Source organism: Leucoraja erinacea, chromosome 30 (genome assembly GCF_028641065.1).
Source record: "Leucoraja erinacea ecotype New England chromosome 30, Leri_hhj_1, whole genome shotgun sequence".
Lineage (NCBI taxonomy): Eukaryota > Metazoa > Chordata > Chondrichthyes > Rajiformes > Rajidae > Leucoraja > Leucoraja erinaceus.
Genome location: NC_073406.1, coordinates 5,775,466 through 5,792,632, shown reverse-complemented (window position 1 = coordinate 5,792,632; position 17,167 = coordinate 5,775,466). Strand labels below are relative to the sequence as shown.

The 17,167-nt window shown below is 43.2% G+C and overlaps 1 protein-coding gene across 1 annotated transcript; it reads right to left on the bottom strand.

Annotated features, from left to right (window-relative positions):
* Window positions 1-3,609: 3,609 nt before the first annotated feature.
* Window positions 3,610-16,688, bottom strand: mfn2 (mitofusin 2). The gene is made up of 18 exons (XM_055659260.1): window positions 16,346-16,688; window positions 15,304-15,482; window positions 13,995-14,130; window positions 13,439-13,601; window positions 12,471-12,595; window positions 12,264-12,372; window positions 12,065-12,172; window positions 11,451-11,604; window positions 10,589-10,656; window positions 9,966-10,087; window positions 9,659-9,785; window positions 8,864-8,968; window positions 7,218-7,320; window positions 5,874-6,094; window positions 5,501-5,656; window positions 4,780-4,976; window positions 4,034-4,168; window positions 3,610-3,781 (listed from the first exon to the last, which is right to left on the bottom strand). Exons 2-18 carry the CDS (start codon window positions 15,476-15,478, stop codon window positions 3,712-3,714), a joined length of 2,274 nt encoding a protein of 757 aa, XP_055515235.1. The 5' UTR covers window positions 15,479-15,482; window positions 16,346-16,688; the 3' UTR covers window positions 3,610-3,711.
* Between the last annotated feature and the right edge of the window lie 479 nt (window positions 16,689-17,167).

The following is a 17,167-nucleotide window of genomic DNA, read 5'->3' as shown; positions in this document are numbered from 1 at the left end:
GGCAACGTTTCCAGTCGGGACTTTTCTTCATCCCTGTTCCCCAGAGATGCTGTCTGACCCACTGAGTTACCCCAGCACTTCATGTCTTTTTGTAAAGCAGCATCTGAAGTTCCTAGTGTCTACTTACCAATCAAGTACAATCTCCTCCAAAGTGAGAAGGAGGAGGTTTAAAGATGTGCAGGGCAAAGTTTTTTTTAAACACAAAAGTAGTGGGTGCCCAGGATATGTTGCCAGGAGCGGTGATTGAGGCAGATATGATATGTCATTTCAGAGGTCTTTAGATAGGCACATGATATGCAGGGAATGGAGAGATATGGATCATGTGCAGGCAGTTGACATTCATCACTTGGCATCCTGTTTGATAGACATTGTGAGCCAAAGGGCTGTGCTGTACAGTTCTATGTTCCTCTCTGACCAGAGATTCATCTAGAATAGACCCGTGGTGTATACACAGGTAGAACTCTGACAGTTTCTCAGCATACCTTCTCCTTCACAAGAGGTCAAGTTGATGGCTATGTTTATTAGCTCGGACAATGAGGCCTTTGACTGAATATCACAGATGTACTTGTGTGGATATGTGCTTAAAAATAGAATGCAGGTAGGGAATCTGTAATTGGGTGTTGGGTGTAACTGATCTATATTGGCATCTGTGGCAGAGATATACCCAGATAAAATCAAATCTCTCTCTTCTATCGTTTGTGTGTTGTGAAAAGCTCTTTGCCCAGTCCATCTGAAAGTATGCAGACGGAATCCCAGGTAATCCCATACGCATGTCCAAATCTCCCTGTACATAGACAATGTCATCAGCTGTTGCTCAGAACCACTGTTGGCTGACAGGCTGATGTGTGTCTCCAACCAGGCTCAGCCGATCTTCAGTCAGGGTGAATCTCTGCAAAACAGAGGTCATCTACTTTTAAGCAACTGAACCTTCACCTTTAGAACCTTTGCAGGGAATATGATCCTGAGAAGCCAGATAAAGAACTGAGATTATGGCTACAACACTTCTTCTTGATTGTGGGAACAACCTTGACCAGTACAGTGATGTGCTCTCTGGTTTGCTGTGTGCAAGATAGGTGTGGCATATATGTGCCGCTGCCGATCGGAACGCCTGTTGATGTTTAGTAGAGAGTAGAGTGTTTAATTTGTTCATGATATATGTATTTTTATTTCTATGTATTTTTTACTGCACACTGAATGGACACTGGTTGAGCAACGTTTTTTTGTTTCCTCTGGGTATGCGAGTACTCAGGAAAATGACAATAAAAATATACCACTACCCTGTAGCAGACAAGCCATTTTCTCGTATGTAATTTTGCTATAGGTATTTACCTACTAAATTGCTGTCAGTGCACAAGATTAGTGTCCTTTACCAATGTACTAACATCTTTGTGAAATGAATCTATTTTTTGAATAATGACCACCTCCCAGTATATCATCCGAGTACCAGGTATACATTTTTTTTTCCAAATTAATTTATTTTAAACAAGCCTGGTACTGATTATCAGACTGCGAAGACAACAGTACAGCAGTACATCAATTTTGACTATTAAATTAAAGATATAGCCTTGAGCAGCAAAAAAAACATAAAGTGCATATTAACCAAAACAATTTGCTCAAAATCCAATAGAATAGGTGGTCAAAAGTGCAGATTTAGAACAAACATAAAATACTGCAGATGTGGGATATTTGAATTTAAAACGAAAAATGCTGGAAATAGAACAAAATGACCCTTGAGGAGAGAAAGAGTTAACGTTTCAGATCAATTATCTCCAATCAAAACTATTCAACATGAGCAGAGATTTAAACCCATCTCGCAACTTCAGTTCAGCAAAATGTTTGGGTTATTTTATGTTAATTGTTTACAGCTACTCAGTGCAATGATTCAAACCCAAATGAAGCAGAATCCTATCTCTCACAGAACACCCATCATTCTTATGAACAAAACTGGACAGAAAATTGGTTTCCATCTATAAAACTAAGCGTAATGTCTTCAACATATTAATCAGCCTTTTCTCCAAGATACTCATTAAGTGTATTTGCAATATTAAGTGAAGGTCTGAATCCATAAAACAGTGAATCTCACCCAAGGTAGTGTTTAAACACAACAATGATAATCTTTAAAGCATGAAAAATGAGAAGGCAGATCCAGAACTGTGTTCCTCGGATACAGTAAAAGCTGCGATTCCCAACACAAGTAAAGTGTTTCATCTATGATCAGCCACCTTACTGCAATAGAACTGAGTGCTGTTTGTGACAAGTTAAAACAAAATTCATGGTAGATTATTTTGACTTTTTCTTCACTATGACAACATAGCAGGGTTTCATCAGGTCTTGTACATTTTACCTTTGTCAGTGGAGATGATGCCCCATGCACACTGTACTGTGATGCCAACAAAAAACATCCAACTGTATTTATAATCAAGCCATTCAGATTCAGAGCATGTTCTTTCCATTTACAATGAAGGCAAATTACAACAATTTTTATAAATTAAATTAATTAACGAGAAAAGCGACTTTTCACTGGTTTTAACGTATCATACCCTGTCAAGATACTCACTGGTTTTGGTAAAGTGGGATGATCAGAGAAAAAGCAGCAATAGGGACCAGGGCAAAAATAGACAAGGAAGAGGAGGGCAAGATCAGAGTTCGCCTTCAATTTCAGAAAGTCCAACATAATCCACACTAAATTAGAATTATAATATCTGTAATGGTGTCTCACTTGACATCCACATCTATTATTAAATCACAGACATTCTTTTCACATACGGCATTATCCTACTATTTTGATATTACCCCGTCCATTCAGATTTGAACTTCATTCCTATTTTTATTATATGCTGGCTAATCTGTACTACCAATTGAGGCACAGGGCACATTATCACATATTCAGTTGATTATAATGTCAATCTCTGGCCAATTCAAGAGTGTTTATAACTGCTTGTTTTAAGGAAATAAATGGAACACCAGATATAAAATAACAGATAACTTAAAAAGTTACAGCTTAGGATCGAATTGAGAGATTCAGGATATTAATGCTACCATGGCTGAAATATAATCGTCAGATGGCATACAATGGATCAAAGATTGAATCCTCCTTAATCTTTCTTTGAAACCCAATAGCAAAGAGCAACTCAGAGTCACCAATTCATGAGCATCAGTCAGTTATCAAGTGCATGGGCAGTTAAAATAGAGCGAGTATCTCTCAGGATTATTAAATAAATATTCTCAGCCTCTTTATTCCACTCCAAGATAAAGCAGGAAGTAGCAAATATTACCCTGACCAGATTCAGTCAACATTCCTACCATGGTGAAAGGTCTGTACAACATGATGAGATTATCTGTGTAAGCTGGAGGGAAGAGAAGGCAGCGTTAAGAGGGTCAAAATTCAAATGTACTCCAACCTCCAATTTGTGCAGGGTGAATGCTATTTTCATGCGAGGGCAGTACGATTTGGATCATAAGTCTCCCCATAGGTGAAACAGTAGGCTCTGGGCCAGTTAGTTACTGTTGTTTACTCAGCCCAGCAGCTTTAAATCAGTTCCAAAATGTTTATATATTATTCTGAGCAAAAATTAAGATCCCAATGATGTGTCCCCCCCCCCCCCCCCCCCCCCCCCCCCCCCCCCCACCATCCTTCTCTATTGCAGCTGCTGAACTCTGCCTGCTCACAAAGTGAAGACATCTTGCAATCTTGAACCTGCCACAGTCCTCTCAACTGCTCTGCTGCAGGTACTGCTGAGTAAACATGTTCAGCTCACTGTCTAACCAGCCGGCCTTGTTCCTGAGAAGAAAGATGTGAAGAGAAAAAGATTAGTAAAGATAAATGTGGGTTCCTTGAAGGCAGAAACACATGAAATTATTATGCCCTCAGTAATTTAATTGCATTCAGTAATTTATATGACCACCAATCCAGGTCCAATTATTCTAAAATCGAGCACATTAGGTTTTTGAAAGAGTTTTGCACTGAGCAGGAAGTTTCTGCAAGCTAATTTGTGATACCAAAGCTGCTAATCTTTGCAAAACAGGTACCAACCTGAGCAACTTGGCTTTACTCTGGAGCGAGTCCAGCTGTTCAATCTTCTTATTCAGGTCTTTAATTTCCACATCCAGGCTCTGCCGTGTCACATCCACTTGCTGACACAGCTGGGCAAATGTCCCTGCCAGCTCTCTGCAAGAGAACATTGAGTACAGCAAAATTATGAAATGCAGGACAATAAACTGGATATTGATTGAAATAATTAACAAATTAACCAAGAAGTGGAGGTCGGTACAAAATAACGAGAGGCTTAGGAAAGAAGATCAAGGGAAACCGTTTCCCATGGCAGAATTGCCCAAGATCAGGTCAAGCTGAACAGCAGGAGCTTTTGAAAGGATCTGATGAAGAGTTTTCTCACCAAGAGTTGGTTGGACTTTGGAACACACTACCTGAGAACCCATACAACATTTAAGTACGTCGGCGATCACTTGAATCCCCAAGTCATAGAAGGCTATGCGCCAAGTGCTAGTAAATGGGTTTAATGCTGATGGGTACGTGATGGTCAGCATGAATATGATGGGCCAAAGGGCCTGTTTCTGTACTACATGACTGGACATGAAAACAAACAATGATTTCAAAGAAAGACACACAGTGCTGGAGTAACTCAGCGGGTCAGGCAGCATCTTTGGAAAGAAGGAATGGGTGACGTTTCAGGTGAGACCCTTCTTATTCCAGCTTTTTGTGTCTAACTTCAGTTTATATTAGCATTTGCAGTTCATTCTTACACAATCTTCCATACTTACTGTTGCACCTGATGACTGCAGTTGGAACCTGTGTAACTGACTATGAGCTGTAGTTTCTCAGCAGCATAGTCCACAAACTGCCGCTTGAAGGTTCGTTCCTTTGCTCTGTTTGTCCACGTCAGACGCTCATACACATACAGGAGACCGTACATTCCAACTGTCAGTGCAATCAGCCTCCAACCCACTGCCTTCCACACCTGGGAGAAAAATAAGACATGGGATCACATTTCTTCAAATCTACCCCTGTATCATTCCACAGGTTAACATTCGAGGAATTAAATTGTGGTCTTCTGTGCATAGAGTGCCCAAATCTGACTAATAATAGACCATCACAGACTGATTTGTGTGTACTTGTTTAACAACATACAAACTCAGAGTAGGTGCAGGCTCCTCAAACCTGTCCTGTCATTCAACAAGATTTTAGCTGATCTGAATAATCTCTGCTCCACATTCCCGTCCACTCAATAACCTTTCACCTCTGTCTATTCTCATTGGTCTTCAAAAAAAGAAGTTCAAAGACTTATAATGCTTGGAGAAAAAAAAAAAAATCCCTTCGGATTCCCTCCGATTCCCATTGTTACCATTAATAGCATATTTTTGTGTTCTGTGCATGACCTCTAGATACCGCAGAGAAATTACATAGATGCTCTTCAAAATTAGAGAGATGGCAATGATCACCTTCTGATCTCGACTTGATGCCGACTGGAAAACTGTCACTTACCACACCACCAACTACGATTATTCCCATTGATGTCCGTGAAGTTAAAGATGCTAATCCAGTTACCATGGACACCATAAGTTCTTCCTGGGTCATCGACCCTTGGGGTAACGGTGGCAAGCTGGTGCTGACAGGGGTAATAGGCATTTGCCTTGTTACCTGGGGACACAGGACACCAAAAATCAGGAGAAAGATTGCACACACCAGCTGATAATCTCTGATATTTAAAAAAGGAGCAAGGAATTCTTGCTAGTATCTAGGCCTCTTTATCCCTCAATCAGTATTATGTAAAGATGACATGATCATTGCCACATTGCTGGATGTGGGAGCTTATAATGCATAGAACGACCACAGTATTTCCTTCTTTGCCTCTTACCTGGTCACTGCATCCCGCCAATGCCCTGCGGCCATTTTTTGGTCCAAGGAAACGACTGACAAGCATTGTCCATCCGAGTGAGAAGTGAAATTCAACATCTTCCTGGAAATCTGTGCAGAGCCGATCACAGTTCAGATCATAACTGAGACTGAAGCATTGACGAGGGATTGGAAGATCGACACGGCCTCTCTCCGCGGGTGGCAGTAGAGGCTGGAGGCTGTCTGGATAAAATTTGAAGGGATATCATCACTAAACAATAGCTCACTCAGGACTGACTCCCAAGAGGACTGACCAGGGAATTCAATAGGAATAGAGAAATTGTGGACAAAATCAGGCTTCATCTAATTTATATCCTACCATCCTGGTGGTATATGATACAATGATAATGGTGGTTCAGGCCAACTGCTGGAATAAATCTCCATCAATCTGTTCACAGCAGACCCAAGAACAAGTCAAGAAAAATCCCCAGTATTGAGAACTAGGTTACCTGCGCTTCCCAACATTGTACTCTTACCACATCAATACACATATTTGAATATATTGCACCACCACCAGATAACCTTCAGTTTGAATATTCTGGGTAATCCCCAACTTACTCCCTTTCATCTCACCATTACATTTACAGCCTTCCCCTCTCTCAACATTTGTTTATCTCACATGTATGTTTGAAAGTCTTTAGTCTCCAATTTCTGATCTCTCCTGTGTCAATTAGCAAGCTGTGCTTGGATCGTAGTGAAACAAATACACGTGGTGTTGGTGCTAGATTGAAATGCTGGGATTTAAGAGTTGTCCTTTCAAGAGAGGCCAGACAGTTTTGGTCTGCATTCCTTAGAGATTAGAAAAACATACAAGATCCTAATGAGACTTGACAGAATTGATACCGAGATGTTGTCACCAGTATTATGCACTCTGTACCTTTCCCTTCTCTCTACCCCATTGGGTAGCATGCAAAACAGGTTTTCACTGTACCACGGTACACATGACAATAATAAACCTAAATGTGGGGAAGTCATGAACAAGGGACATAGTTACAAGAGGTGGTCGTCTAAAATTGAGGTGCGCAAATATTTCTACTTCCACAGGGCAAGGAATCTCTGGAATTCTCTTCCCCAGAGGGTGGCGGAAGCTAGATCATTAGAAATATACAACATGGATGTAGATTATTTGAACGATCAAGGGATTGAAGGGTATGGGGAACAGGCAATGAAGAGTCATAGAGGCCAGCATAGATCAGCCTTATGACAAGCATTTAAATCTATCATTTGTGGCCAATTTAGATATTCTTTGTCCATATATAACTGAAGCTCTGTTATAGTGAGGAAGAATTGTCTGTCTAGCAATTACCAATCATTTCTTGCTGGGTTTTCTGGAGGCTGGATGTAATGGTGACAGAGCAACGCTCAGACATGTTGCGTCCAAGACCTTCCTCAAGGTGTTTATGAAGCTCCTGCAGAAGGGAAAAAGATTGACATTTAAGTAATGGAACAGGTTGAGATCAAAGACACCTGCAGCAACCCCAATCTGAAGAAACACTTTCACATTCAGAAGCATCATCTCAGATTTGTCTCATCACCTGTGCATGGAGTCCGAATGCAAGTATCGGTCTAGCTCTTGCAATCTTTTATATTTCCCTTCCCTCATAGTCTGACATGCACGTTGGCTTACAAATCTGTCTATGATTGATAGTTCTCCAACCTTTCCTCTTGTTCCTCCTAAGCTTTAGATGACTTACCCTACAGAAATTCATTGACTCTGTACTTTCGTCATGATCAAATCAAGGTCCCATGGATACATTCTGCAGTTCTGGTCATCACACTATAGGAAGGATGTGCTTGCACTGGACAGAGTGCAGGGAGGATGCAGTTGGATGTTTTTTTCTGAAATGAAGGGCTTTAATTACGGGATGAAATAGGATAAACTTTGTTTTCCCTGGAGCAAAGAAAGCTGAAGGGTGAAGTGATAGAAGTGATAGATATGTATACAATTATAAGCAGTGGAAATAAAGCAGAATCTCTCCCCCCCCCCCCCATGATAGAGGTATCAAAAACAACACCCCATAGGTTTCAGGTGAAAAGGAGGTTTTAAAGGGCACCCAAGGGGATTTTTAATAAAAAAATACACAGAATGATTGATATCTGAAACTCATCACCAGCGGTGAGGCTAGAGTCAGATAAAATCACTACATTTAATATATTATTAGACAAGCAGTTAAATAGGCACGGTGCAGGATGCAGATCTAAGGCAACCATAGGGGATGAGTGTAGATCAGCCGAAAGGTTGCATGGTGGACTGAAGGGCTTATTTCTGTGTGTACAATTATGACTCTCTACCACATTATGATCGCTGTATGAACTTCTGGACGCAGCCTCTCTAGGTCACTATATATTTGGAACAAACCATCTTTACTTTTGTACTCAAATTCTTGCAATTCTTTATTGGCATTCTTGCCAATAGTTTGCCTTCCTAGTTGCCTGGTTAACCAGCATTGTAACTTTCAGTGATTCATGTACAAAGAATAGCAGGTAATTTTGTACACTAGGACGCCGAGTCATTCACCATTTAAAAAATATTCCACCATTCTATTTTTTCCACCTAACTGGCTGTCTATATATCCTGAAGACTCTGTACATCCTCATCACAGCCCAAATGTCATACTTATTCCCCTCATCCATATTATAAACGTTGTCACGGCCACTCAACACAAAATAACATGTTTATTCAATTTTGGTTAATAATCTGTGTGACACTTTAAAAGCCTTATGATAATCAAAAATACAACAATCAATTCCCCTAAAAGTTGTTGGTTTTGATGTCTAACAGGTTTGTCAAACATGATTTTCATTTCATAAACCACTTTGACTGCCCAACATTATTATTATTTGCCAAGTGCATTTCCATTACAACAGATTCCACCATTTTCCCTACTCCTCTCTCATTAATGAAAACTCTCAGGGGGGACAATTTCCTCACTCCAACACCTCGATACTCACACTTTTATAGACTTTGAGCACCACCTGTGAGGGGTGAAAATCCAAGTGGAAATCATCCACCAACATGGAAAGCTGTCGTATTTCTTCTGCCATTGCATTAGAGACCTGAGACAAAGGAAACGGCATCAAACAATAGCAGATAATATGTCACAGCCTAGGTTTTGTCTCATATACTGAGGTATATTGAAAAGCTTTGTTTTCTTTGCTAACCAAACAGATCAGATTTACATACATAAATATAACCAAGTCAAACTCAAATATAATTGGTAGTGCAAAAGGGAAGATACAGAGTGTAGAATATAGATATCAGCATTGTAGCACATCAGTTACATAAACAAAGTATAATGACTTCAATGGGGTGAAGGTGAATTCGATAGTGCCCTGGCTTATGGAAGCCTGATAACAGAGGGGAGAAGCTTTTCCCAGAGTCTGGTGGTGCGCATTTTCAAGCTTCTGTACTTTCTGCCAACGAGATCAGGGAGAAGAAGGAAAGACCAGGGTGGGACAACTCTGCTTATGTTTGCAGCTTTTCTGATGCAACATGGTATGGTTGATGTCTGTGGTGGGGTCTCCGGTCTGTGTGAAGGGCTGGTCTACATCTACAACTCTCTGAAATTTCTTGCGGTGTTGGTCAGAGCTGATCCCATACCAAGCTGTGATGCAGTATGACAGTATGATGCATTCGTTGAAGTTTGGAAGAATCACCGGAGACATGCCAAATGTCTGGTAAACAGCTGAACATTAAATCATACACCAAACACTCTGCTCAGATGATCCAAAAACTCACACTCTCACCTGTCGCTCCACCTCCTCAGTAATTTGTTTGATCTTGCTTTTACAATCCTGAGTTAACAAATCCAGCTGATTCTCAATAAACTCCAATCGATCCATTCTCTCCTCTCTCTGATTCAGGCAATGCACCCTGAAAGAAAAGTAAAGTTGTTTTATTTTAATTTTTTCTTCCTTACAATCTGGTATTCCTTATTTCTACCAAATTAACATCACCATCCAATCACGGCAGGTTGACTAAATTGGGGATGCAAGAGCACCATCACACATTGAGCCCCATTTGACACACACAACAAACCCACATTGTACGTACCTCTGTTCAGTGGCAGAAACATGCACAGCACCCATAATTCGCCGCAGGGTATCTGAAATCTGCTTGGCGCGAACGGTGTGTTGCTCAAACTTGGTTTTAACTGCTGACTGTGAAATACATTCCTGTGGGGTGAAGTTTTGCAAACAAATGACTGGATTGAATGATTGATGGAAACAGACTCTTCGCCACACTGAGTCCATGCCAGCCATCGATCAGCCATTTACACTTGTTTTATGTTATTCCACTTTCCCGCCCACTCCCGGTACACTGGGTGCAATTTACAGAGGCCAGTTAATCTGCAAACCTGCACGTCTTTGGGATGGGAGGGGACACCGGAGCACCCAGAGCAAACCTATGCAGTCACAGGGAGAACGTGCAAACTTCACACAGACTGCACCCGAGGCACTCTGCTGCTGTGAGTGCAACTATTCCAGCTGCGTTATTGTGCCATCCTGGGGGCGTCTTAAAAGCCACAATTACAGTAACTCACTGTTTGATCTGAAAGATCTTTATCAGAACAGACCATCAATCAGCATTCTTAGAACTTTCAAAATGGATTTACAAAATAGACGGGCCCGAAAGAAAGCAGTATATCTGAAAGCTGTATATCAACAAACGCTCACCTCAAACCGACGCTCAAAGTTTTGGAATTCAAACATTCTTGCCTGGAATCCTTCAGCCAGCGCTCCACCTGTTTATAACATGCACAACATGATTAGATGGTTTATTATTGTCCAATGTACTGAGGTACAGTGAAAAGCCTTTGTTTGCATACTATCCAGTCAGAGGAAAGACTATACATGAATACAATCAAGCTGACCACAGGTAAAGGATAAAGGGAACGACATTCAGTGCAAGATATTTTACATTGAAATCCAAGACAGTCCAATTAAAGATAGTTCAAAGGTCTCCAATGAGGTAGGTGAACTGTTACTTAAACTAGCAGAGATGGGGGAAGGTGAAAATAAAACTGCTATTTTTATTTCATTGTTGTTAATTAAATTATTTGAACTTTTAATTTTGAACACTCTTGTGGTTTCATGTTTAATCTAAGTTAATAATAGTCTAATCATTAACAGAATGATCTGGCTCCTTGTGTTCATTCTGGAGACCTTGTTGTTAAATAAGTTCATCAGAGGATGGTTTGTTCACCAGTGCAGGAGTCCGAGTGAATGGACGGGCTGACAACAGCTCCATATAGGTTTTCATATTGTGATACAAGGCAACCCTGCCCTGCATTTTACATTTCATCTATATTAAAAATCAGTAGCTCGCCACAATGTTAAAGGTGATTTACTGTACAAATGTGAGCAGGTACATGAAGAGGAGAGATTAACAAACAAGAATGGAACTAATTGGATAGCTCTTTCAAAGAGATGGTGCAGTCATAATGGTCAAATGCTCTCCCTTTGCATTTCTCAAGACAGAGGAAAGCAACTTGCACTGTTTATGCAATTAGAGCAGCATTCAATATTTTCCTTGTACCTCCTTCAGGCATCCCTTGAGCTTTTTGGATCCGAGCGTTCAAAACTTCCTTGGCTGATACAAAGAAAATGCGATCAGTGGCCCGAGCCCTGTCCACAACTCCGAGCTCGTCCACCAGGAAACTGGTGCAGCGGTCCATGTGTTGGCGACGCACCTGCCAATGCGGAAAGAAATTCCACTTAAATTGCACTGTGTTTACAGAACATGCAGTTGGTGATGGAAGTATGAAAACATATTAGCCTCTCTACAGGCATTTTACTACAAAGTGTAGCATTCCTCCTCTCTTTATCCCTCCCCCACCCAGGTCGCATTAGCTTCCCATTTTCACCCTACAAACAGCTTAACTGTTTCCTTTATCATCGTTACTTTTTTGCATACCTTTCATTCATTGTTCTTTATCACTCCACATCACCGTCTATATCTCTCGTTTCCCTTATCCCTAACCAGTCTGAAGAAGGGTCTCGACCCGAAACGTCACCCTATCCTTCTCTCCAGAGATGCTGCCTGTCCCGTTGAGTTACTCCATCTTTTTGTGTCTATCATCGGTTTAAACCAGCAGTTCCTTCTTACACATAATAGAAAGCATGTATCCTTCTTCGCATCTCCCCGCTTACCTCGTCCATGTATTCAGGTTCCGACGCCGATGCATCCCAGCGGTTATTGAGGATAAAGATATTGGGTTGAGACAACCGCTCATTGACTTTATGGAAAAACTGCTTTTCCTGTAACGGAAATCAAAGGGTTAAACTCTGGCTCACCTGGGGCCACAGAGATCGCTGGCTGCAAACAGTGGCATCTCACATGCTCACTCACCGTCTGCATTAACGTTGACTCAGAGTTCGCGACCAACACAAACACATCAGCATCCAGGCAGAACTTATCAATCCAGCTATCAAGCTCGGTGGTTACATCAATTCCGGGACTGAGAGAAACAGAACAAGCAAATAAAAGTAACTGAACACGACAGAATCCCAACATTTACAGCGAGTTCAGGTTGAACCCTTCAGTACCGTTTCATACCTGTCCACAAGCACCAGGTCATCTCGCAGTAAGGCACACTTCATCTTGGGCCACATGACAGAAACGAGACTGCCAACAGTGAGCTGGTCATCCTGGTGCAGGGCATGAGCCAAGTGATTCACCGTCTGCAGAAAGTACAAGAAACCTTTAAACCAAACAAGTCTCTGGCTTCACTGTGCTACATTTACCTCATGGTGTCTCACACAGAGTTCAGCCTTGATACCAGGATAGGCCCCGTCTCTGATAGGGTGGCAAAGTTTGAGCTTGGAGGAACTGGTGCGGGAGATGCTGATAATTAGCTCCAATTCAGCTGGGCAGAGAGACGTACAAGGCAGCTCCAGCAACTCTACAACTACACTGGACCAGACATGAATAAAACCTCAGTAAATTAAGAGGGTTGGTAAGTTCCTCATTGTACCCCCACAGAGAGGATATAACAACTAAAGCAGTAAGGCAAAGAAATAGCTGCACGTGTAACTACGTGAATAAAACCTTTGTCTCCCAGCCTTTCCCCCAGCCAACATGGTATTGTGTTGGTTTACTGTCATGGGTATCCAGGGACAGTGAAAAGCATTTGCTTGCATACTAATCAATAAATCGGATCATACTATACACAAGTACTTATATTTAAGAAGGAACTGCAGATGCTGGAAAATCGAAGGTAGACAAAAATGCTGGAGAAACTCAGTAGGTGAGGCAGCATCCATTAGTGCAAGGAGAAAAATACCGGAGTGAAGAATATAATTCCACCCAACCATCACATTATGCTAACCCCTCCCATCAAATTTCATTTTTTGACACTCATTCAAACAGCTTTCTTCAATCTCTTTTTTAAAAAAGCAAACACATCCCAAATCAACTCTCTCCCACCAGGTGCTGGTCCACCACAACACCAAGCTCTATAGAAAATTGGCCGAAACCCTCTAGCTACTTCACGTTGCGTGCTGGGTTTTAAGGTGTCGTCTCACCTTGATATTCCGTTTTTCCTCCGATCCATCTGTGAGCAGATAGGCTTCATTCCCATCTGATCCTTCCACACGGAGGAAGCAGTTGGTGGTGTGGCCAATTCCCGAGGGTAGGACTTTGTCCCACAGCATGGCGTTGATCACAGTGCTTTTCCCGTTGCTTGTCCTGTGAAAATACTACAGTAAACACAATGTACTCCACCTCCCACCCCCAAATCTTTGCACATCCCCCAAGCCTTTCCACTCGTCACTTTAATTTCATGTTTCATGTATCTTGTGTTTTTTATGACTGTTGGCAGATCAATTTCCCTCCTGCAATGAATAAAATTCTATCGTATCGTATTGACAGTAAACACTGAACCAGCAGTAATACGAGTGTGTCTCACTGCGCTTCAGGAATACCAACCACACTCTACCCTAACCAGGAAGGTGCAGATCAGTAACTGAATGCTGCTGTCTATCATTATTCACAGGGACACCATCAGCAACCTACAGAGGAGATCAGCAAAAGAGCAGACCTGGAATTAGAGGTAGTAACTGGGATGGAATATCCACACACCTGCCAAAAAATGCCACCTTCATGTGTCGCCGTGCCAGCACTTCACTGATTCCTCCAACCTTTGATAGGTAACCGGTCACCTCCAGTACCTGCTCTTCTGTCGTGATTGGATCCAGTTCTCCATCCTGGTACGTTTCTGAAGAATGAAAATATTGATTCAAAATCAAATTTTGAATTTGGACAAGAGCCCAGGCTTGTGAATGGAAGTGAATGCAGTTCCCTGCGATATAATTGGAGAAGCCAATGTGTAAGAATGCATAAGAATTAATTGTTGGGACTTACAAAGCTGAACAATCAGGTTGTTAAGTTGTCACAATATAGCATCTTTGCCAAATAATGAATTTGATCAAAAGCTATCAACGTAAAACCCTGCTGCAATTAGATTTTTGGATGGCGTTCAACAAGGCACCACAGAAATTTAAACCATGAGTTTGGAGCTAATACACTACTGAATATCAATGATTGGTTCCCCAACGGAAAATAGTTGGAATAAATGGGCAATTTTCAGGTCGTGACTAGAGTGGTGCTGCAGGGATCAGTGCTGGAACCCACTGTTTAATATCTGCAACAGTGAAATAAAATAGATTAAATGTGATACAGTGTGGGCTTGCAACAAATGTAGGGAGGATTCAAGGAGATAGAGAGGCTAGGTGAATGAGAGAACATAGCAAATGGAACATAATGTGGGAAAATGTGAATTTGTACACTTTGTAGGAAAAATTGATTCCTTTATTGTAGGTTGTCTGTGGAGGCAATAAGACCGAATTTATATAAGTTTAGAAAAATTAGGTGATCTCATTGGTACTAAATTCTTAAAGATCTTGGCACAGATGTTTTCATTGGCTGTGATGCTCAGATCACAACGGGATCACAACTCAGAAGTACACCGGGATCTGGGGGTCCTTGTGCATCAGTGAATGAAAGTAAGCATGCAGGTACAGCAGGCAGTGAAGAAAGCGAATGGCATGTTGGCCATCATAACAAGAGGAGTTGAGTATAGGAGCAAAGATTATAATTTATTTTGTTATGCTTACCAAGGTCAATTAGTCAACTTCCACTTTTACTTATGCTTCCCTACTATTGGACACTTGCAACCCTCCGTCTTTTGTTTTTTGTAGATTTATTAAAAACCGGTTAGTTCACCGGCAAACATTAAAATGCTGGTGCATTACCACCCAAAGGTAATAAGACGTAACAATCACCTCCCCCAAAGGCATGGGCTGTAATCTGTGAGATTCCACTCACACCAGGATTGGCAGACTACAACATTTGCAAGAGTCCACACACTCAAACCTGTGCCACAACCCACCTTTGAGGAATGTAGCACTCTCCTTGATGTAGGATGCAAGCTGGTCAAAGATTCCATTGATCTTCTTTTTAGCAGTGACAAAGTGTTTGAGCGGTGAAGCGTTAACCTCAGCCATCAGGCGCTTGTCTTTTTTACCAATTACAACTGGGTGTGAGCGGGAGAACATCAGAGACATGGCACTGAAAGACAGAGAGGTCCATGAGCATAGAGCCGAATATGCATTACCTATTCAAACTCCCAATAGTATTACAAAACGGATTATTTGCACAAACATTGATAAAGGTCCTAGTCAAAGGTTTATTTAACATTGGAGTAGAGGACATGGTTGGCAGGGCATGTTGGTTCAAGGACATTACCCAGAGGCGGTAAGTTGAGAGGAAGAGGGGTGGGTTGGGTGAAATGTGGGGCAGGACCTGGAGTGCCAGTGGCCAGTACATGATGAGGGGGGAGGGGGACACAAGAGACTGCATATGGTGGAATCTTGAGAGCAAAACACTAAGTGCGGAGGGGAGGGGTGTGTGTGGGGAGGGGGGTGTGAGTGGGGAGGGGGAGGGGGAGGGGAGTGAAGTGAGTGGGGAGTGTGTGTGTGTGAGTGGGGAGGGGGGGGGGGGGGGAGTGGTGAGGTGAGGGGTGGGGAGGGGGGGGAGTGAGTGGTGGTGAGTGAGGGGAGGGGGGGGGGTGTGAGGGAGGGGGAGGGGGAGTGGTGAGTGGGGGGGTGTGTGTGGGGAGTGGGGGTGGGGGTGAGGGGGGGGGGGGGGGGGGGGAGGGGGTGGGGGTCGGGGGGGGGGGGGGGGGGGGGGGGGGGGTGGGGGGGGGGGGGAGGGGGAGTGGGGGGGGGGGGGGGGGGGGAGGGGGGGTGGGGGGCGGGGGGGGGGGGGAGTGGCCGACACCGGGTTACGGGCTCCGGGCTCCGGGCTGAGGCGATGCCCGTGACCTTGCCCGAGGGTCGAACCCGAGCTGAGCCGCGGGGTCAGGCTTGCGCTATGGACGCAGCCGCTTGTCCAGCTGGCGCCGCAGCTCGGCCGCCGGGGCCTGACCTGACCTGGTGTTGTCCCGCCCGCGGCCGCTGCTCTCCTCCCGCTGCCCGAGCGGCTTCTCCTCACGCCGGGGCCTGCCAGTCGCGTCATCCGCCAGCGACGCGTGCACGTCATCACACCGCGACACGGGGAACGTGATGGAGGAACAGAGCCAAAGATCCTGCAGCAGAGTCTATGAACAGAGCAGGTCGGGCAGCCTCTGTGGGCAATAGATATTAGTGCTGAGTGATGCTCTATCAGGAGCTTTTCAGTGTATTACATCCAGATCTAGATCTAGGACAATGGTCAGGCAGTGTCTGTGGACAAGGGACAGGCAGCCCCTGTGGTGAATGGACAGGCAGCCTCTGTGGTGAATGGTCAGGCAGCCAATGTGGACAATGGACGGGCAGCCTCTGTGGACAAGGGACAGGCAGCCTATGTAGACAAGGGTCAGGCAGCCTATGTGGACAAGGGGACAGGCAGCCTCTGTGGGGGACGGATAGGCAACATCCAGGGCCAGGATCCTTCTTCACACTGCAGAACGAAGACCCTCGCTACAGTGTAATGAGTAAAGTCAAGTTTATTGTCATGTGTTCAAGTACAGTGAGATATAAATACAATTAAAAAATCTTGCTTGAATCAGCATCCCCGGCACAGACTCGTACAAAACATAAATTATGCCAAAAAATTCTGCACGGCAGTAAAGAGAAAAATGACTGCAAAAAAAAAACACAGCACATATATGCAAGATACAATTCGAAACAAAACAAGCCCATGGTGGCACAAGTGGTGGTCCTTTGGCAAGGTAGGGTTCAGGTGGCATTGGTCGGTTTGAGAATCTGATAGTT

Excerpts from the sequence above, each read along its gene's own strand:
- mfn2 (XM_055659260.1), bottom strand. The coding sequence starts at position 15,478 with ATGTCTCTGATGTTCTCCCGCTCACACCCAGTTGTAATTGGTAAAAAA. Across the intron at positions 14,131-15,303 it reads GAGTGCTACATTCCTCAAAG|AAACGTACCAGGATGGAGAA; the intron begins GTGGGTTGTGGC and ends TTCATTCTTCAG. Across the intron at positions 11,605-12,064 it reads AACCTGAATACATGGACGAG|GTGCGTCGCCAACACATGGA; the intron begins GTAAGCGGGGAG and ends CCGCATTGGCAG.